This window comes from Strix aluco, chromosome 27, assembly GCF_031877795.1.
Source record: "Strix aluco isolate bStrAlu1 chromosome 27, bStrAlu1.hap1, whole genome shotgun sequence".
Taxonomy (NCBI): Eukaryota; Metazoa; Chordata; class Aves; order Strigiformes; family Strigidae; genus Strix; species Strix aluco.
Genome location: NC_133957.1, coordinates 247,276 through 262,494, shown reverse-complemented (window position 1 = coordinate 262,494; position 15,219 = coordinate 247,276). Strand labels below are relative to the sequence as shown.

Below are 15,219 nucleotides of genomic sequence, written 5' to 3'. Positions count from 1 at the left end.
GCGCCGTTTCCTTTGGAAAGCAGTAGCCAGCCACCTCCTCCCGAGGAGGAGAGGAGGAGTTGGGCTGGGGAGGAAAGTGCAGCTTGCGCGGGGAAGAAGTTCTTTAATATTTCTGTGGTTTGCTTCCAGTCTATCTGGGTTTTTACACCACACCGTACTCGTCTGAGCACTGAAGGTAATTTGGCTTCTGCTCAAGGTGAAGACCTCCTGCTCACCAGCCTCCAAAACAGCCCGTTTAAGTGGAAGTGTCGATTTCTTGCTTTAGGCAGAAATGAAATGTGTTTTGTTGTGTTTCTTTAACAGCCCTTTTCCCCGACCTGCTCCACGCCCAGGTGAAGGCTCCGGCTGCAGCCGGGCTCTGGGTCCCGTCCCACGGACGTGGCAGCTCCGTGCCGCAGCCGGGGGTCTGCTCCCACCCCCGACCGGAGGAGAAGGATCCCCTTTCTTGCACCCAAATAGCCATTTTTTGGCCATTTTTTTAGTACAGTTTTGTGCCCTCTGTTGAATTACTTTCCAGTGGGGATCTCTCCCCGGGCTGCCAAGGAGGGACGTGTTTTCCGCGGGCAGCTCTCGCAGCTGTCCTGGCCCCGCGCTGAGCTGCCCATTGTGCGCTGCATGAAGGCGCCTTTATTCTCGGGCCGGCGCTGGAGCTCTGCTCTCCGCTGCCATCGCCGCTTCTGCTGGGGTGGCCGCCGGCCTTTCCCAAAGAAATTTGGCTCCGCGTGAAGGATGCATTAACAGATACCTTCTCTAATTGTCCACCTGGCACTGAGGCATCTCGACACTTTCCCTGGGGCCATTTAACTCACTGGGAACATGCTGTGCAAGAACAGAAAGTGCGTGGGGTTGCCGAGGAGCCTGGCGAGCCGGCTGCGGAGTGGGCAGCGATCCCCTTCCCTCCCCCTGCGCAGAGCCGCAGCCGCTCTGGGAGACGCGAGGCCTCGCGCTGCCGAAGCCGTCCTCGAGTTTGGGTGGTTTGAGCCGGGTTCAGGGGCAGCTTTACGGCGGGTTAACGTGCCCCGCGGTGGCGAGGGGTGAGCAGGGTACGTGGCCTGCGTGACACGTGCAGCCTGACAAAGCGTGTGCGAACGGTGTTTCAGCGCTTTGAGGAAATCCCACGTGTTCTGCTCCTGCCTGGGGAGCTGCTGCCAGCGGCAGGAGAACCTGCTCAGCTCTGGTGGGAGCGCGGCCAGCCCCGGCGACGGGGCTCTGCGAGGTGTAGGTGCTAGTCCGTGGGGACAACACCTTCGAGCAAGGGCCCAGTCTTCCATGCTGAAGGACCGGTGTCTCCAGTGCAAATCAGGATCCTTTCCTGGCTCCGGTTTGTTGTCCCGTGTAGATGCAGCCCCGCAGGGCTGGGAGCGGCTGGGATGGGGCAGCGGGCTGGGAACCACTTGCCAGGGGTTTGTGCTCTCCTTGTAGGTCTGCCCGCTCCCCTTGGGGGCAGGAGTCAGGGAAGAGCCCGGAGTTGAGCCTGACCGGCGGGGAGATGCCGGCCGCTGTTGGCCCACTGGGCTCCTGGGTGCTGGCTGCGGTCGGCTGGGCGGTTGCGGCAGCCACAGGTCACTTTGTGGCTGGTGGAGACCTGGGAGGATGAGGGAGAGCAGGAAATCCAAGGGAGTGTCAGTCCTTTGCTGTGGTTTTCTTAATGATTCTTGCATTTGGTACGCTTGTGGCTGGGAGATGGAGGCGGAGGATGAGCTCCTCCAGGAAGAGGGGGCGGCAGCGCCGGCTTCGGAGGGGAGCTCGTTGCCGGAGGCGCCTGTCCCCGAGCTCCCAGCCCTGTGTGGCCACATCTTGCAGGAGGAAGGGACAGGCTTGTTCTCCAAGTCATCTCCGGCGTGTTTCATCCATTTTGATGTGTCCGGGCTCCATCTTGATTGCACCGACTCCCTGTCGTGGTGTCGAGCCTTTCCCTCTAAGCAGCAGCTCCAACACTACCGATGCTGATGCTTTAAAGACAGAAGGGAAGCGAGGTTTGTAGGAGGTGGTACTCTTCAATCAAACCAAATGACATCTAACAAAGCCCTTTTTCAGGTCTGAGGAATAATTAGTGTCATTACATGGTGGGGAGAGTTTCCTCCCACCCTTTAGGAACCAGGATTTGGACTGGGGACTGGACCTTCCCCCTCCTCTTCCCTTGCAGCAGCCCTGCTGCAGGCCGGACAGGAGCTGCCTGGACCTGGCTGCGGCTTTTCTGTCACATGGCAGGAGCTGGAGAGGAATCAGGCACCTTCTCTGCCTGCCAGGAGCCTGAGGGCGAGCTGGGTCACCAAACGCGTGAAATGAGCTGCAGCGGCTCCTGCCCGTGGTGCCGCTCGGCGCGGCTGCGGCGAGGCAGATGCAGCCTTCCGTGGCTGAGCAGGAAGTTAAGCAGATCCTTGGAGCAGGGAATTTAGCAGAAGACTGAGGATGACACAAGATAAATGTTTAGGGAATTGCGTGTGTTTGAGTGCCTTTGCCTTTAACAAACACTCACAGTTGCGTTTCATAGGTTTCCAAGAGTTCCTGCCTTCCCAAGGGCTCGGGCTCGCCGTTGGGAGCTAAAGCTGCGCCGGGCGCGGGAGCATCCGCTGCAGAGAGCCCTGGGGAGGAGGGGAGACGCTGACAGGAGACAGCTCAAGCCGCCGGACTCTGCCGTGGGCTGGGGCAGTGGCCCTCGCCCGGGAGCCCCCGGCACGGCCGGTGGGGTCGGGAGCTGGGATGGCATCACCGTGTTCCGACCCTTCCCCACTGCAGCTCTGGCCTCAGCTGCTGCCGGCGCAGCCTTGGCATCGCCTCGAGCCGCTGGCTCTGCCGCCCTGGATGTGCTACGTCTACGGCTAGAGAGAGATAGATATCTCTCTCCATCTTTTTTCACATTTGATGCTTCCCCCACTGCTGTGGGTTGACCAAAAGATTGGCCACGAGATCGGCCACCTCGGTGCCTGCAGCGCGGCAGTGCCGGGGGCGGGCGAGGGTCGCTGCCTTCCCGTCTAACCTCGGCCCTTCAGGAAGGGGGAGTCGTGCAGCCCATGCCGGGGGGTGCAGTGACCCCCCACTGCAGCCTCTGCCCTGGGGGGTGCGGTGACCCCCCATCGCAGCCCCCTCGAGGTGCCAGTTTTGGTGGGGGAGAGCTGCACTGGGACTCTTCCCAGCGCTGCTCCCGTGCCCAGGGCTCAGGCCGGTTCTGCGCTCTGGGCTTTAGGTTTTCCTGCTGGTTTTTATTAAGCCTTTGGTTCATTTCTGCGTGTCCTGGGAGGGTGGTGCAGGGTCGCTGACCCCCCCTGAGCACCATCCCGGCCATGCACGTGCGTGTTTCCTGGGCGCAGGGTGGATGGAGAACTCGTCCTGCTGCTGGTGCTGTCTTTGTGATTTAAAAATGTTACTTTTTAATTTGTTCTCATTTGGGTTTTCTTATTTTTTTCCTGTCTTTTTTACTGTCTACCATAGAAAATAAACCGCCTTTGGCTCCCAGGAGCTAATTCATCCAAGTTAAATGATCTTTAAAATCTGTTAGTGCATCATGGATCTCGGTTCCTGTTTTCTCGCCAGTGTAATTAATGCTTCAGTTTAAATTTTCTCCTTTCCTTAGGGGCAAGGTTGATGGATCTGATGCCAGGCTAAAACTTTTGCTGAGCCATTAGAATGAAATCAAACTAAAAGCAATCTAGTCCTTAATTTAAATTTTTTTTTTTTAAATTACTTGTCTTTGGGAAGAAACTGATCTTGTTTATTATCATTATTTCTTTTCTCATCCAGCACCGAAGACATGTAGCCCTAAACAGTTTGCATGCAAAGATCAGATTACGTGCATATCTAAGGGCTGGCGCTGTGACGGGGAAAAGGATTGTCCGGATGGCTCGGATGAATCACCCGATATATGTATGTATGCCTTTCCTTCCTAATCGTGTTCTTTTGGTTTTGTTTCATCCATTCTCGCATTGCACGGTCGTTCCAGGGTCCCGAACAGGCGGCATCGCACAACTGCTCTACCTCAGCTCCCGTTTCTCCCGTAGTACCAGGAGTCCACAGCACCTGGGGGGGTGGGGACCACCCGGGGCAGGAGCCCAAGCCGTCCATCTGTCCGTCCTCCCTTTATCTCCCCAGCCGCTGCTCCCAGGGCCGCTGGCTCTGGGGCCCTGATCCTTCCTAACAAAACAGTCTCCTGGGAGCGGGGTATCACTGATTTATTTTTTGTTTCCATCCCAATTGATTTGCATGAGGAAGGCAGAGCCCTGGAGGCGAGGACTCCATGAGCCAGACGCTGGGCAGGGCTGCGGCCGTGCCGCCGGTGCCCAGCATCGAACGGGTGCTTGGGGTGAGGCTGGGCTGGGGGGAAGGAGGAGGTCGCTGGGCGTCCTGGGGAACAGCAAAAGCAGCGCCAGATGGGTTTGGATTGGGACGCTGTGTTGGTTTTACTGGTTTTGTGCTGGGCCGTTGGAGCCACCCTGCTGCAGCGGTGCTGGTGGCCCTGGGGATGCTCCTGCCTCAGGTGGGGCACTTGGGCCTCTCCAGAAGCAAACGGGAACCGGCTGGGCGAGGTGGGGCGCAGGGGTGGGGGGTGCCTGGGCAGGGGAGCGGGCCAGGGCCTTGGGCTCTGCTCCGGCTGTGCTGGAGCAAGGAACCGCCTCTCCCCGTGGCCCGGGTTCTCGAGGCCGTGCTGCGCGTGTTGCCTCGCAGGAGCAGCCTCGTCCGGTCATCTTGCTGTGCCAGGAAAGCAGCCCTGAGGTGCTGGGCCGGCAGGACGGCCACGGCTGGGTTCCTCCCTGCCGCTGCCCACCAGCGACCAGCAAAACCCTCTCGTCCTGCAGCCCCGAGATCCCTCCCAGACTCCTGCTTCAGGCATAAAGGTCTCCAAAGCAGTTTCTGGTTCAGCACCGGGGTTATTTATTTCTTAAGGCAAAATGATGCAACTGTCCCCTCCGTGGGAGGGATGAGGGGGCTGGGATGGGCTGTCTGGCTCCAGTCAATCAGCAGCCCTGGAAAATTACTGCGGGAGGACTCGGAGGCCCTTCCCCGGCTGGAAGAAATCCGTCCTGACTGACGTATTCCGCTCGCTGTGCGTGTCTGCGCTCGCTCCACCGCCCCCCAGCCGTACCAGCGGGTGAGCGGAGAATGGACCCCTCGGATGTTTCTCCCTCTTTCGCCTTCCTCCTCGTCGCCCTCCGGCTGGTGGGGGTTGGCAGAGCTGAACCCGTGGCCTTGGGGGGAGCTGGAAGGTGTCGGTGTCCTCGCAGCGGGGCTGAGCATCCCCCAGCGCCGCCCCTCGCCGCTCCCCGCGCTGGCGCCGCACGAGCCGCTGAGGTGCCTGGTCCGGGAGCAGCGTCCGGCTCTTCTGGGGATGTGCCCGTGTCCGCCCACAGGCTTGAGCACCCACAGCTCCCGGTCGTTCCCTGGGGGGCGCGGGACCCCCGCTTCCCGTCTGCCCCTTGGGACGTGCTCGGTGCTTCTAGGACAGGCCGGTGGGAGCCTCCTGCGAGGCGTAGAGCAAAGCCCAGTGTTTCCTCTCTCCTCACCCTCCCCGCGTGTGCGGGACAGAGCCCGCGAGTTCCCACCACCACCACAGACCCCAAACTTTGGAACGGTCTTTTCCTGGGGAGCGGTTCCCTCCCCAGCTTCAGAGGCAACTGCTGGGGTTTGGGGACCTGGGGGGGTTTGACCTGTCTGAGAGACTCTGCTCCCCCTCCCCAGGTCTCCTGCTTTAGGCCCCAAGGCCGCAGTAGCCCCAGGAGGGAACGAGAGGGACGCTGCATCCTCCGGGACGCCAAGGTTGGGGTCAGCAGCCGTCGCTGCCACCTCCCCCGTGCCGGCGGCCGGGCAGCGCTCAGCGCGGTGCTGGTGCCCCCGCCTGTGCCTTTCCCATGGGCACGGGGTGTGAATGGAGGCTGCTGCCTGCTGCCTGCCTGCTCCTGCCCAGGCTCACGCGAGTGGAGCCCGACCTGTTGGCACACGCAGGGCGCGGAGCCCGGTATCTCTGGGACTGCCAGGCAAGCTTTTCTCACGCCACTTCGGCACCGGGGCTTCCGGCAGGCTCTCATCCTCCTTATCTCTTTGGCAGGGAGAGAATGACTTTTATTACTATTATTTAATCTCTTTTTTTAAGCGCAGGCTGCAGACACGGCTCTCGCATGCTGCTTGGCGCACCCTTTCGCGCCCTGGCAGCGTGGCAGGGTTATTTACATTGCACTAATGTACTCATGTCAGAGTCTCTTGAAGTGCTGTCTATTATGTGCGAGGTTTTCCTCCCCGGGGAATCCTTTTAAGTACTCGCTGGCTTTGCTCACGTGTTAGCTGAGCACAGGAAGAGTTCCCTCTCCAAGCTCGGTGCCGTGCTCGGGTCTGTCTGAGTGGCTCGTACCTGGGTCTTGCCCAGTCAGTCGTTTTTTCACTGTGTGGAGCTTTCCTGGGGGAAAAAGCTTGGACAAGAGCCTCCGTCCTCTTGCAGATCAAAGGAGATGAGGGGCTCTGAGAAATTAATTTGTCGTGGCTGAGCCATGGCCATCGCCTGGCCTCGTGCCTGGAGCTCCGGGGGCTCTGCGGGGTGCCCGGGCCTGGCTGGGGGTTTGCCTGTGTGCGGGACAGCCAAGCTGCCGGCCCGCAGCCTGGATGTTTGTGAGGATTCAGCATCACACGGTTCGTTGGTCCGAGGTTCAGGAGTCTCAAATCCCTCGTCTCGCCTCACTGGGCTGGCGCTGGAGGCTCTGCTGGGGTTCAGAGGCGTCTCGGGTGAGCCCGTTGCCCGTGAAGCTTCGCTCTCCCCGTCCCGGCGGGGTGAGTGGGACCGTCCCGCTCCTGGCTCCTCCTGCTCCCGTGTCATGTTCCCCACGTCTGTGTCTCCTTGGGCTGTAGCCAAATCAACTACGGGCTGCATTTACAGGAGGGATAATCACTTTTCTTATTTCCTCCTTTTTTTTTTTCCGAGTGGTTTTTAGAGGTTAAAAATTCCTGTCTAATTCAGCTCCTTGGGGTGTACCACAAGCTTGTCACATGTAATAAATTGGCTCATTTATTAGTGCGCCAACACAGTCAAAAGCAAACAAAGTGGCTTGTAGATTAATCCTGCCCTGTTTGTGATAAGTAGTTTGATCCAGGCTCTTTGCAGGGCAATAATGGACGTGGCAGATCAGTTTTGACTGATGAACTGCACTTTATCTCGGTGCCTTCATTCTTTTGGCCCATATATTGATACTACTTAATTAACCCTTAATTTGCAATTACTCAGTGCCCAGATAGCGCTGTTGTCCAGCCCTCTGTGAAAAACAAAAGCCATGAAGCAGCACCTGGTGAGAAATTCTCCTGGGAGCTGTCTGCTGAGTGCCCTGGATTGGGGCTGGGAAATAGGAGAAACCCCCGTCCCCCACGGCTGCGACGGAGCCCGGGCATCCTGAGCTCCATGTCCCTATCCTGGAGGACCCTGTTGCCCCAGTGCCAGGCCAGTCACTAACTGGAAATGTACTGGAACGTGTTTGACACGCAGCCTGTGTGTGGGGGAGTGATCTGGCATCTGGAGCCCATTAGGTTTCCGTTCTTCGGACACCTCTTGTGCAAGAAGGGACACGCATGTGTCAGCACCCGGAGTTAGTCACTTTGCACAAAACAGACGAGGGAAAGGGGGTGAAGTTTTCACCACAGCGGGTTGGGGAACCTTTCTGCAAGGCACGGCGGTTGTGTGCCCTCAGTGGGGGCTGCTCCTGCCGTGGGAACCTCCTGCCCATCTCTGCAGGAGCAGCAGCGTGCCGGGGGGCTCCTGGGGGATTTGCTGAGGGACTTTAGTTCTGCAAAGGCTTTGGTGTGTTCGGGAAGGGCAGAGGAGAGACCCAGCCTGCTCCATCTGCTCCTCCAGGAGCAATTTGCTGTTCTATAGGTGGGTGGGGGGGTGGGTGTGCCAAGGCATCTGCCTGGGGCGCACTGAGGGGTCTCGTGCAGGGTCAGGAGAACCACGGGGTCAGAGCCGGCAGGTCCCGTCCACCCCACCGGCCCCGGGGCGCTCCCGGGGTTTGCGCTGCCCCTTCCATGGCCGCGGGTGCTGCCGAGAGCCTTGAGCCGGCTGGATTGGGACCTGCCAGGAGCCCGCGCGTTCAGGTTAAGAGCAGGAGCCCGAGCGTTCCAGCGTAGCTCAGGGTCGCGGGGAGGGAAGCCGAGCCCTCGCTGGCCGGGAGCGTGCTGGCGGGGCAGGAGTGGGGCTGGACGGGCTGTGCTGGCACACGCAGCGCTGGGCTGGACCCTGCGAGCTGCGCGTGATGTAACGCTCCTCTCCAAGGAGGGTTTGAGCTTATATAGGCCAAACTCCACCGGTGGAGTCTTAGCTGAAGGTGACCGCTGGTCTCAGTAGCTGTCTAAAACGGGACCGTGCCTGGACAAGGTGCTCAGCGTGTGCCCTTCTCGGTGCTCACCTGCCGCGTCGCCTGCTGCCAAGGACGGGTGGTCCGTGGGGAGCTCGGGCAGCTATTTCTGCTGCTGTCCCCGCTGCCGGCAGGGCTGACGTGCTGCCTGCCCTGCCGAGGTGGGGGCAAGGCACAAACAGCCACTGTCTCCCCATAAAATGGCATTTTAGTTTTCGCCCGTGTGCTGCCGTTGACTCAGCAGAGGCGCATCGGTGGCTCCAGTGAGAGCTGGCGGAATGCTGCGTGTTCAGCCCTAAAGCGAAACTCAGGGTCGGGGCCAGGGAGGCGAGGAGAGCCCGTGGCAGGAGTCGGGCTTTGCAGAGCCGTGCTGGTGGGCTGCTGACACCGAACCCGTGCTGTGCCAGCGCTGGAGCCAGGACGTTGGTGGAGCTTTTAATGGGGTTTCAGGATGTTAATCGATTTATGGTGTATTTTGTTGTTTGTCTCAATGCCATGCTTCTTTTCAGAGAAGCTTAAAAATAAAGCTTTGTTTCCTTTGTAATTTTTCTAGTTAATAATGGAGATTAAGTCTCCTCGTGTTGCGCAGCCCTGGTTCTTAACGACCCCCCGCAAGCCTGCCTGCAAAGTGCCTCTTAACAAGGAGCGTGTGGGCACCCGCGGGGGGGAGCTGGGGTGGCCGTGCTCGGGGTGCTTCGCACAGCCTGACCCCATGTGCCCCCAGCTCTCCCAGCAGCGAGGGGTGCCCCGAGCCGTGTGCCTGGGCAGCCCGGAGTGGACGTGACCCGCGAGGGCTCGAAACGGGGATCCTGGGGCTGCTGAGGTCTGGGGTGACCTTCCCCTGGCACACCAACTGCCAACCTGACTTGCTGCCGGGTCTCTGGGGCTGGGCGGGGGGTCCCCGTCTGCCCTGGCTGCTCCGGGCCTCCATCCTGCTCGCCCGATGGTCCCGCTCGGGCCACGTGCTGGCAGGCGACGGAGAAGGGAAGGTTCACCCCGATGGGTCACGCTGTTCCTCTGCTCACAGCGTCCCAGCTGCTGTGAAAGAGAGATCCAGGGTCTGTGAATGAGCTTCCTGGGGCTGCTGGAGGGGCAGAGCCTGCTCTGAGCCTTCTCTGGTGGCCTTTTCTGGCCTCGAGCTGCCATGGGAGCCGGGAGGATTTGGGACTGGCCTTGCTAGGTGGGTGCTGCGGGGCACGTGCTGGGCAGAGGAATCCAAATCAAGGAGGATTTGACGTGAGTCTGGGCAGAGGGAATCAAAGCGCCACCGGCCCGGCGCTTGCCTGCTCTTGGCCACTGCAGAAACCTTCCCACGAACGTCCTGGGGAACGTGGGGTTCCCTGAACGCCTGCGTCTGCCTTAAGAGTTTTTACCCGAAATCTCGCTGTGTGAGGCCGGGTGATGGTCACTGCTGGGGAGCCCCGGTGGAGCAGCATGGTGGGGCTGAGGGTTCCCTCCAGGTTTTGGGTGTTTCCTCCGGGATTATGGAGCCGTCACGCTCCTCCTTTGGTGACAGTTCTGCCTTTTGCTGTCTCGCAGGTCCTCAGAGCAAGGTGTCTCGATGCCAGCCCAACGAGCACAACTGCCTGGGCACGGAGCTGTGCATTCACATGAGCAAACTCTGCAACGGGCTCCACGACTGCTTCGACGGCTCCGACGAGGGGCCGCACTGCCGGGGTAGGTGTCGGGGGGATGGCGGTCAGAGAGGGGCCGTGGGTAGGGGGTTGCCCCGCGAGATCCTGCCTTTGCCTCCTGCCCTCCCCTGCCGCGGTAAGAGTCACGAGGTCCCCGTTTGTCCCCATTTCTGGCTGGTTTTGTTTAGCGGCCACCGCACTCCTGCTCCCCTCGTGGCACCGGGCTGGCCGGTAGCAGATCCAGAGATTAGCCAGAGCCGCTTGCAAGTGAAATGCCCGTCATTCCTGAGCCTGCAGGCCATTAAATAGCTGCATTGTCTCCTGGGTTTAAAAGCTTGGAGGGCTGGGGTTCTGGTTCAGATAAGAGATACCAGTATGTTTTTTTCCTAATTTCCAGGAGCTTTGTCCCCCCTCCTGGCCTGTCCCCGGTTGCTAATCCTGCTGGAAAACTCTCCCTAAATCAGCGTGCGCTGGCTGGCTGGTGTGCAGATCAGCCGCTCAGAAACGCGTGTCCTGGGCTGACCCCGGGAGCTGGGTCTCTGCAGACTCCGGGCGAGCAGCAGCGCTTTTCCCCCCAGCCCTTCCCCTGCCTGGGGCTGCGGGCTCCTGCCCGGCTCCTGCCCGGCTCCTGCCCGCCTCTCCCTGCCCCCAAGGGCTCCCTTCCTCCCGCCGGGTCCTGTCCGTGTCCCGGCTCCCCTGGGAGGAGCCCGGGGTGGCTACTGCAGCTGTGCCCGAGCTGACAATTAATACTTCGCTAATAGTTCTCATTACTGAAGCGGGATCTGATTTTTGGCAGTTGGGCAGCACGTGACCAGCACACACGAGGCGAGGGCTGGGTGCGGGCCAGCCCCGTGTCGGGACAGTTGCTGCTCGCAGGTTTGGGCACGTCGGGGACGTGAGCGCTCGCGGGAGCTTGTGCCGGATGCCGGGGTCCCCCCTGCCCCCCGGCGGGTGGGGGGCGGCTGCTGGTGCCGCCCCGGGGAGGCATTTCCTCGCAGCTGGTGGCGAGCCCCAGCCTGCCTCCGCCCCGGGCCTGGGGGGACGAGCTGTCACCCCGCTCCGTGCCCGTCCCGCTGCCCTCACCCCTGCCCGGGGCCGCTCGCTCCTGCTGCGGCGGGGAGATGGGGGGACACGCCGGGGAGCCTCAGCGGCTCCTGCAGACGTTCACAGGGGCGAAAATGCCATTGGAGCCTCCACCCCCCTCCTGCAGACCCGGCACTCGTGGGGGTTTTTCTTTTCTTCGGATGCATGGGGTGCGTCAGACAAGAATCTGAAGTGAAGAGCTGGGCCTGCCAAAGCCCATCAGCCTCGTGAACACCCTGGCTGGGCCCTGCCTGCTTTATTGAACGTTCCACGTGTGAGGGGCAGGATTTTTGCAGCTGGGTGCTGCTCCCCCTCCAGCCCCGCTGCAGAGGGGGGTTGGAAAGGGCCGGATGGTTTTGGTGTGCAGAGGCTCGTGGCTGGGCGGCCGTTGTTTCCCCTCCGCTGGCAGATTTGCTGAGACCCAGTTCAACGCCCTCTGAGCACTGGAGTGCCCGGGTCAGGCGGGGCGAGGAGAGGAGGGGAGGAAACAAAACCCAGCGTAACCCCCGGCACATCCCTCACAGCGGGCTGAGGAGGCCCCTTACTGAATGACTGATGGTCGGCAGCAGTGGGCGAGCAGCGCTGGCCTTGCCAGGCCGGGGCAGCGCCGGGCAGGTGGGGGCTTCACTGTGTTTGTGACGCCGCTAATGGCAATGAAGCTGCGGGAGGCGGCGACCAGGTGGCCGCGTCTCTGGCCCCAGCTTTGCCCCGGGGCCACCCAACCCTGACCATGACCCCGACTGTGACCCTGACCCTGGCGCTGGGGTGCTGGTCCCCCTCTGCAGGGGGGTGGGCGGCTGCCAGCTCCGGGCTCTCCGGTGTGTCTGCCTGCCCGGCCGGTCCTCTGCTGCCTGCGCCGCGTCACTGGCAGGGAGCGGCCCCCGGGCCCCCTGCAGCCCTGCTTAGGGGGAAGATGCTGCGGAGAGGACGTGGCGGATGAGTTCGCCCCATAGTCTCTCTGGGATCCCCCAGGATACCCCAGAGCCGAGTCCCGCGCTGCTCTCCTGTGCGGTGGCTCCCGGTGGAGCGCTGCTGAGTCAGCAGCTCTGGGGGGCAGTTGGGGCTGCTCAGACCCTCCCGTGCAGCCGTCACGTATCCGTTACGGCCTCCCCCCCCTCTGCAGAGGGTCTGGGTCCTTCCCTCCCCACCCAGGAGTGTGGAGGCCCCCGGCAAAGCCTGGTGGGGTGACTGGGGGTCCCCTTCACCCAGCGCTGGGTCCTGGGCGCCCATCCTGTCTCTGCTCGCACAGTGGTAACATCCTCTCTCCTGCATCTCCCCCGTCTCCTCAGAACAACTGGCGAACTGCACGGCCCTGGCCTGCCAGCACCACTGCGTGCCGACGCTGAGCGGACCAGCCTGCTACTGCAACAACTCCTTCCAGCTGGCCGAGGACAGGAGGAGCTGCAAAGGTCGGTGTGGGGGGGCAGAGCTGTCACCACCGGCACGGTGCTGGGGCTTGGCCGTGCGGCTGAAGGGACCTGAGGCTTGGCAGCCCCCGACCTTCAGCGGGGAGCACGGGGTGTCGGGGTGGGACTCTGCCTCCCTGCTGCCGTGGGGCTGCAGCTCCTGAACGCCCGAGTGAGGAATATTGGGAGGGAGTGAGGAAGGGGCTGTGCCTTTATGTGCGGAGTCAGGGGCCATCGCTGGGCTCATACGTGCTCCCGGTGTCTGTGCCTCGGAGAGGATGCTGGAGGACAGGAGAGGGTCAGCGAGGAGTGATCAGATCAATGCGATGCCTGGAAACAAGCCTGGAAGAGAGAGATTGCAGCGGCTCCGTCTCTTTCATTTATCTGAGCGGAGGTGAAAGGGACCTTTATCAGCTCCTGCACGCACCTCTGGGGCAGGAGCGCTCTGGTGGAGACTGCTCTTTCATCTAGCAGAAGAAAGAGCAGTGTGTGAGCCAGGGGTTTGGAAGCTGAAGATTAGAGAAATTCAGACTGGAAATTTGGGTGCAGATTTTGCAGAGTGGGGGGGAGGGGCAGTGGGTAATTAGGCCTTGGAAAGGCTCCGCTGTGAGGCAGGGATTGTCCTGCCGCTGATGCTGGAGCAGATGCTGGGGGCTGCTGCAGGTGTCGCAGGGTGACGCTGGCCGTGGGGAGGCCACAGAGCCACGGGGACCGTCCCTTCCCCTGCAGCTCTGCCTCGGAGGAGAGGGGGAACCTTCGTTGCCTCTTGAGGCAGCTGAGGAGAGATGTTTGCTAATCCAAATCTCGGGGGTTTTGCCTTCTTTTCCAGACTTTGATGAATGCACCATCTACGGGACCTGCAGCCAGACGTGCACCAACACGGAGGGCTCCTACACGTGCAGCTGTGTCGAAGGGTACCTGCTGCAGCCCGACAACAGGTCCTGCAAAGCCAAGAACGGTGAGATCCCCGGCAGGAGGGGCGCATTGCGTCGGGGCAGCTCTGCAGACTGCGGCCTCCTGCCGTGTATCTCTGGTTCTTCACTTGAGGGGGCCCTTCCCTGGCTCCGTCCTGGGCTACCACCCTCGCCTGTGCTGTGCTGCCTGTCACGGTCTTGTCTGGGCTGAAGCAGCGGGGCTGGGCTGCGGGCTGACGCAGTGTTGCAGCCACGAGCCTCGGTGCTCTGCCCTGACCGCCCTTCTCGCCTCCCTTCCTCGCCAGAGCCTGTGGACCGCCCTCCCGTGCTGCTCATCGCCAACTCCCAGAACATCCTGGCCACCTACCTGAGTGGAGCCCCGGTGCCCAACATCACCCCCACCAGCGCCAAGCAGACCACGGCGATGGACTTCAACTACATTGAGGACACGGTGTGCTGGGTCCACGTGGGCGACAGTGCCTCCCAGACCATCCTCAAGTGTGCCAAGATCCCCAACCTGAAGGGCTTTGTGGAAGAGCGCTCCATCAACATCTCCCTCAGCCTGCACCGTGAGTGCCTGCTCCCCCTGCGCCTTGCTCCCCAGCCCATCTCCTCTGGGCAGCCTGAGCATCCCCAGCCAGGGGTGGGTGAACCAGGGGTGTGTTTTGGCAGGAGGCAGCTTTCCACGGGGCCAGGCAACGAGACTTCAGCACAGACGTAGCTTTTGGCTTTCCTTTTCCTTCCTTATTTCTAGCAAGCTTTGTGGTTTCTTTGTGTAAGTATGGGGAGGAACAATACAGTGAGAAGGGATGGTACCTGCGCAGCGGGTTCGGGGTGGCAGTTCTTGTTGCTTCCTCCTGGTTTTCACCCCTGGCCAAAGCAAGTGTTGGTCCCCACCCCAAGGAGCGACCAAGAGCAAAATCCTGACCGAAAAGTGCCTCCCGCCGGGCGGCCGCGTGAGTCACCACCGCGAGTGGCAGATGGTGGTTTCATTCCGCTTGTGCCTTCCCGGCCGTAACGAGTGTGGTTACAGCTCTGTCTCCTGCTCGGGCTTGCCGGTCCCGGATCAGCAGTCAGAACGGGGAGGAGAGTGCCTGGCTGGGATTTCGGCGCTCTCTGACTCCAGCCCGTGCCCGCTCTCCCGAGAGCCTCTGCCCGTGAGGGCTCCCGACAGAAGCCGTGGACTTCCAGGCACCTTCCCAGTGCGCTCTCACGGGGGCAGGGCCGTGGGGTTGGCGGGGTCCCCCCGAGAGGGGAGGTGGGTGGGTGCGGTAGCCCTGCAGCCAGGATGGGGGAAACTGCTCCCGGTGTTGCACTGTCACTGGTTTGATCCTCTGAATCTGGAGACCAAGTCAGTCAGGGCGGGACTGGGGGTGCCTGGGGTTTGCTGTGCATCTCCGTCAGGTTTGCAGCCCTCGGCTTCCCCGGCGTCATCCTGCCGCTGTCTTTTGCCTCCTGAAGTTGGGGTGCTGCTGGGAGGAGACTGATGCAGGAGGGATCCCCTTCTTCCGCAGAGCCGGGTGTCATTACGTGATGAGCAATAGCTGACCTATTGGCAAATTGGACGAACATGTACAAACTGATCTTTGAAAATGAGTAACGGCCCGGGGTGGGTCTTGGAGCCGAGGGCGTTTCTGTGCCGAGGGCAACGTCGCGGTGCCCGGCTGCCCCGACCGCGGCCCTGGCTGAAGCCTGGGGCAGGACGCAGGGTCCCGTGGGCCCCTGTGGCCCCTCGGGCTGCGCCGGGGCTCAGCAGGCTCAGGCCGCTGCGCCGAGGGTGTGTGCAGCACGCGTAATGCAGGCTTGCACTGTGTATTTTTAGGGCAGTGTGTATTTTTAGGGAGAGGCCTCACCCTTT

At 61.4% G+C, this 15,219-nt stretch overlaps 1 protein-coding gene across 5 annotated transcripts in view; it reads left to right on the top strand.

The window, feature by feature from the left end:
* The window catches only part of LRP1 (LDL receptor related protein 1), an 83,170-nt gene that overhangs the window by 12,518 nt on the left and 55,433 nt on the right, over window positions 1-15,219 (top strand). For all 5 annotated transcript variants that reach the window (XR_012621031.1, XM_074807831.1, XM_074807830.1 and 2 more), the window contains exons 2-6: window positions 3,742-3,864; window positions 9,864-10,001; window positions 12,331-12,450; window positions 13,277-13,405; window positions 13,667-13,930. Coding sequence is in view for 4 of the 5 variants with exons in the window: in XM_074807831.1 (XP_074663932.1) it covers window positions 3,742-3,864; window positions 9,864-10,001; window positions 12,331-12,450; window positions 13,277-13,405; window positions 13,667-13,930 (774 nt within the window). In the remaining variant the exon portion in view is untranslated. The remainder of the gene's footprint in view (window positions 1-3,741; window positions 3,865-9,863; window positions 10,002-12,330; window positions 12,451-13,276; window positions 13,406-13,666; window positions 13,931-15,219) is intronic.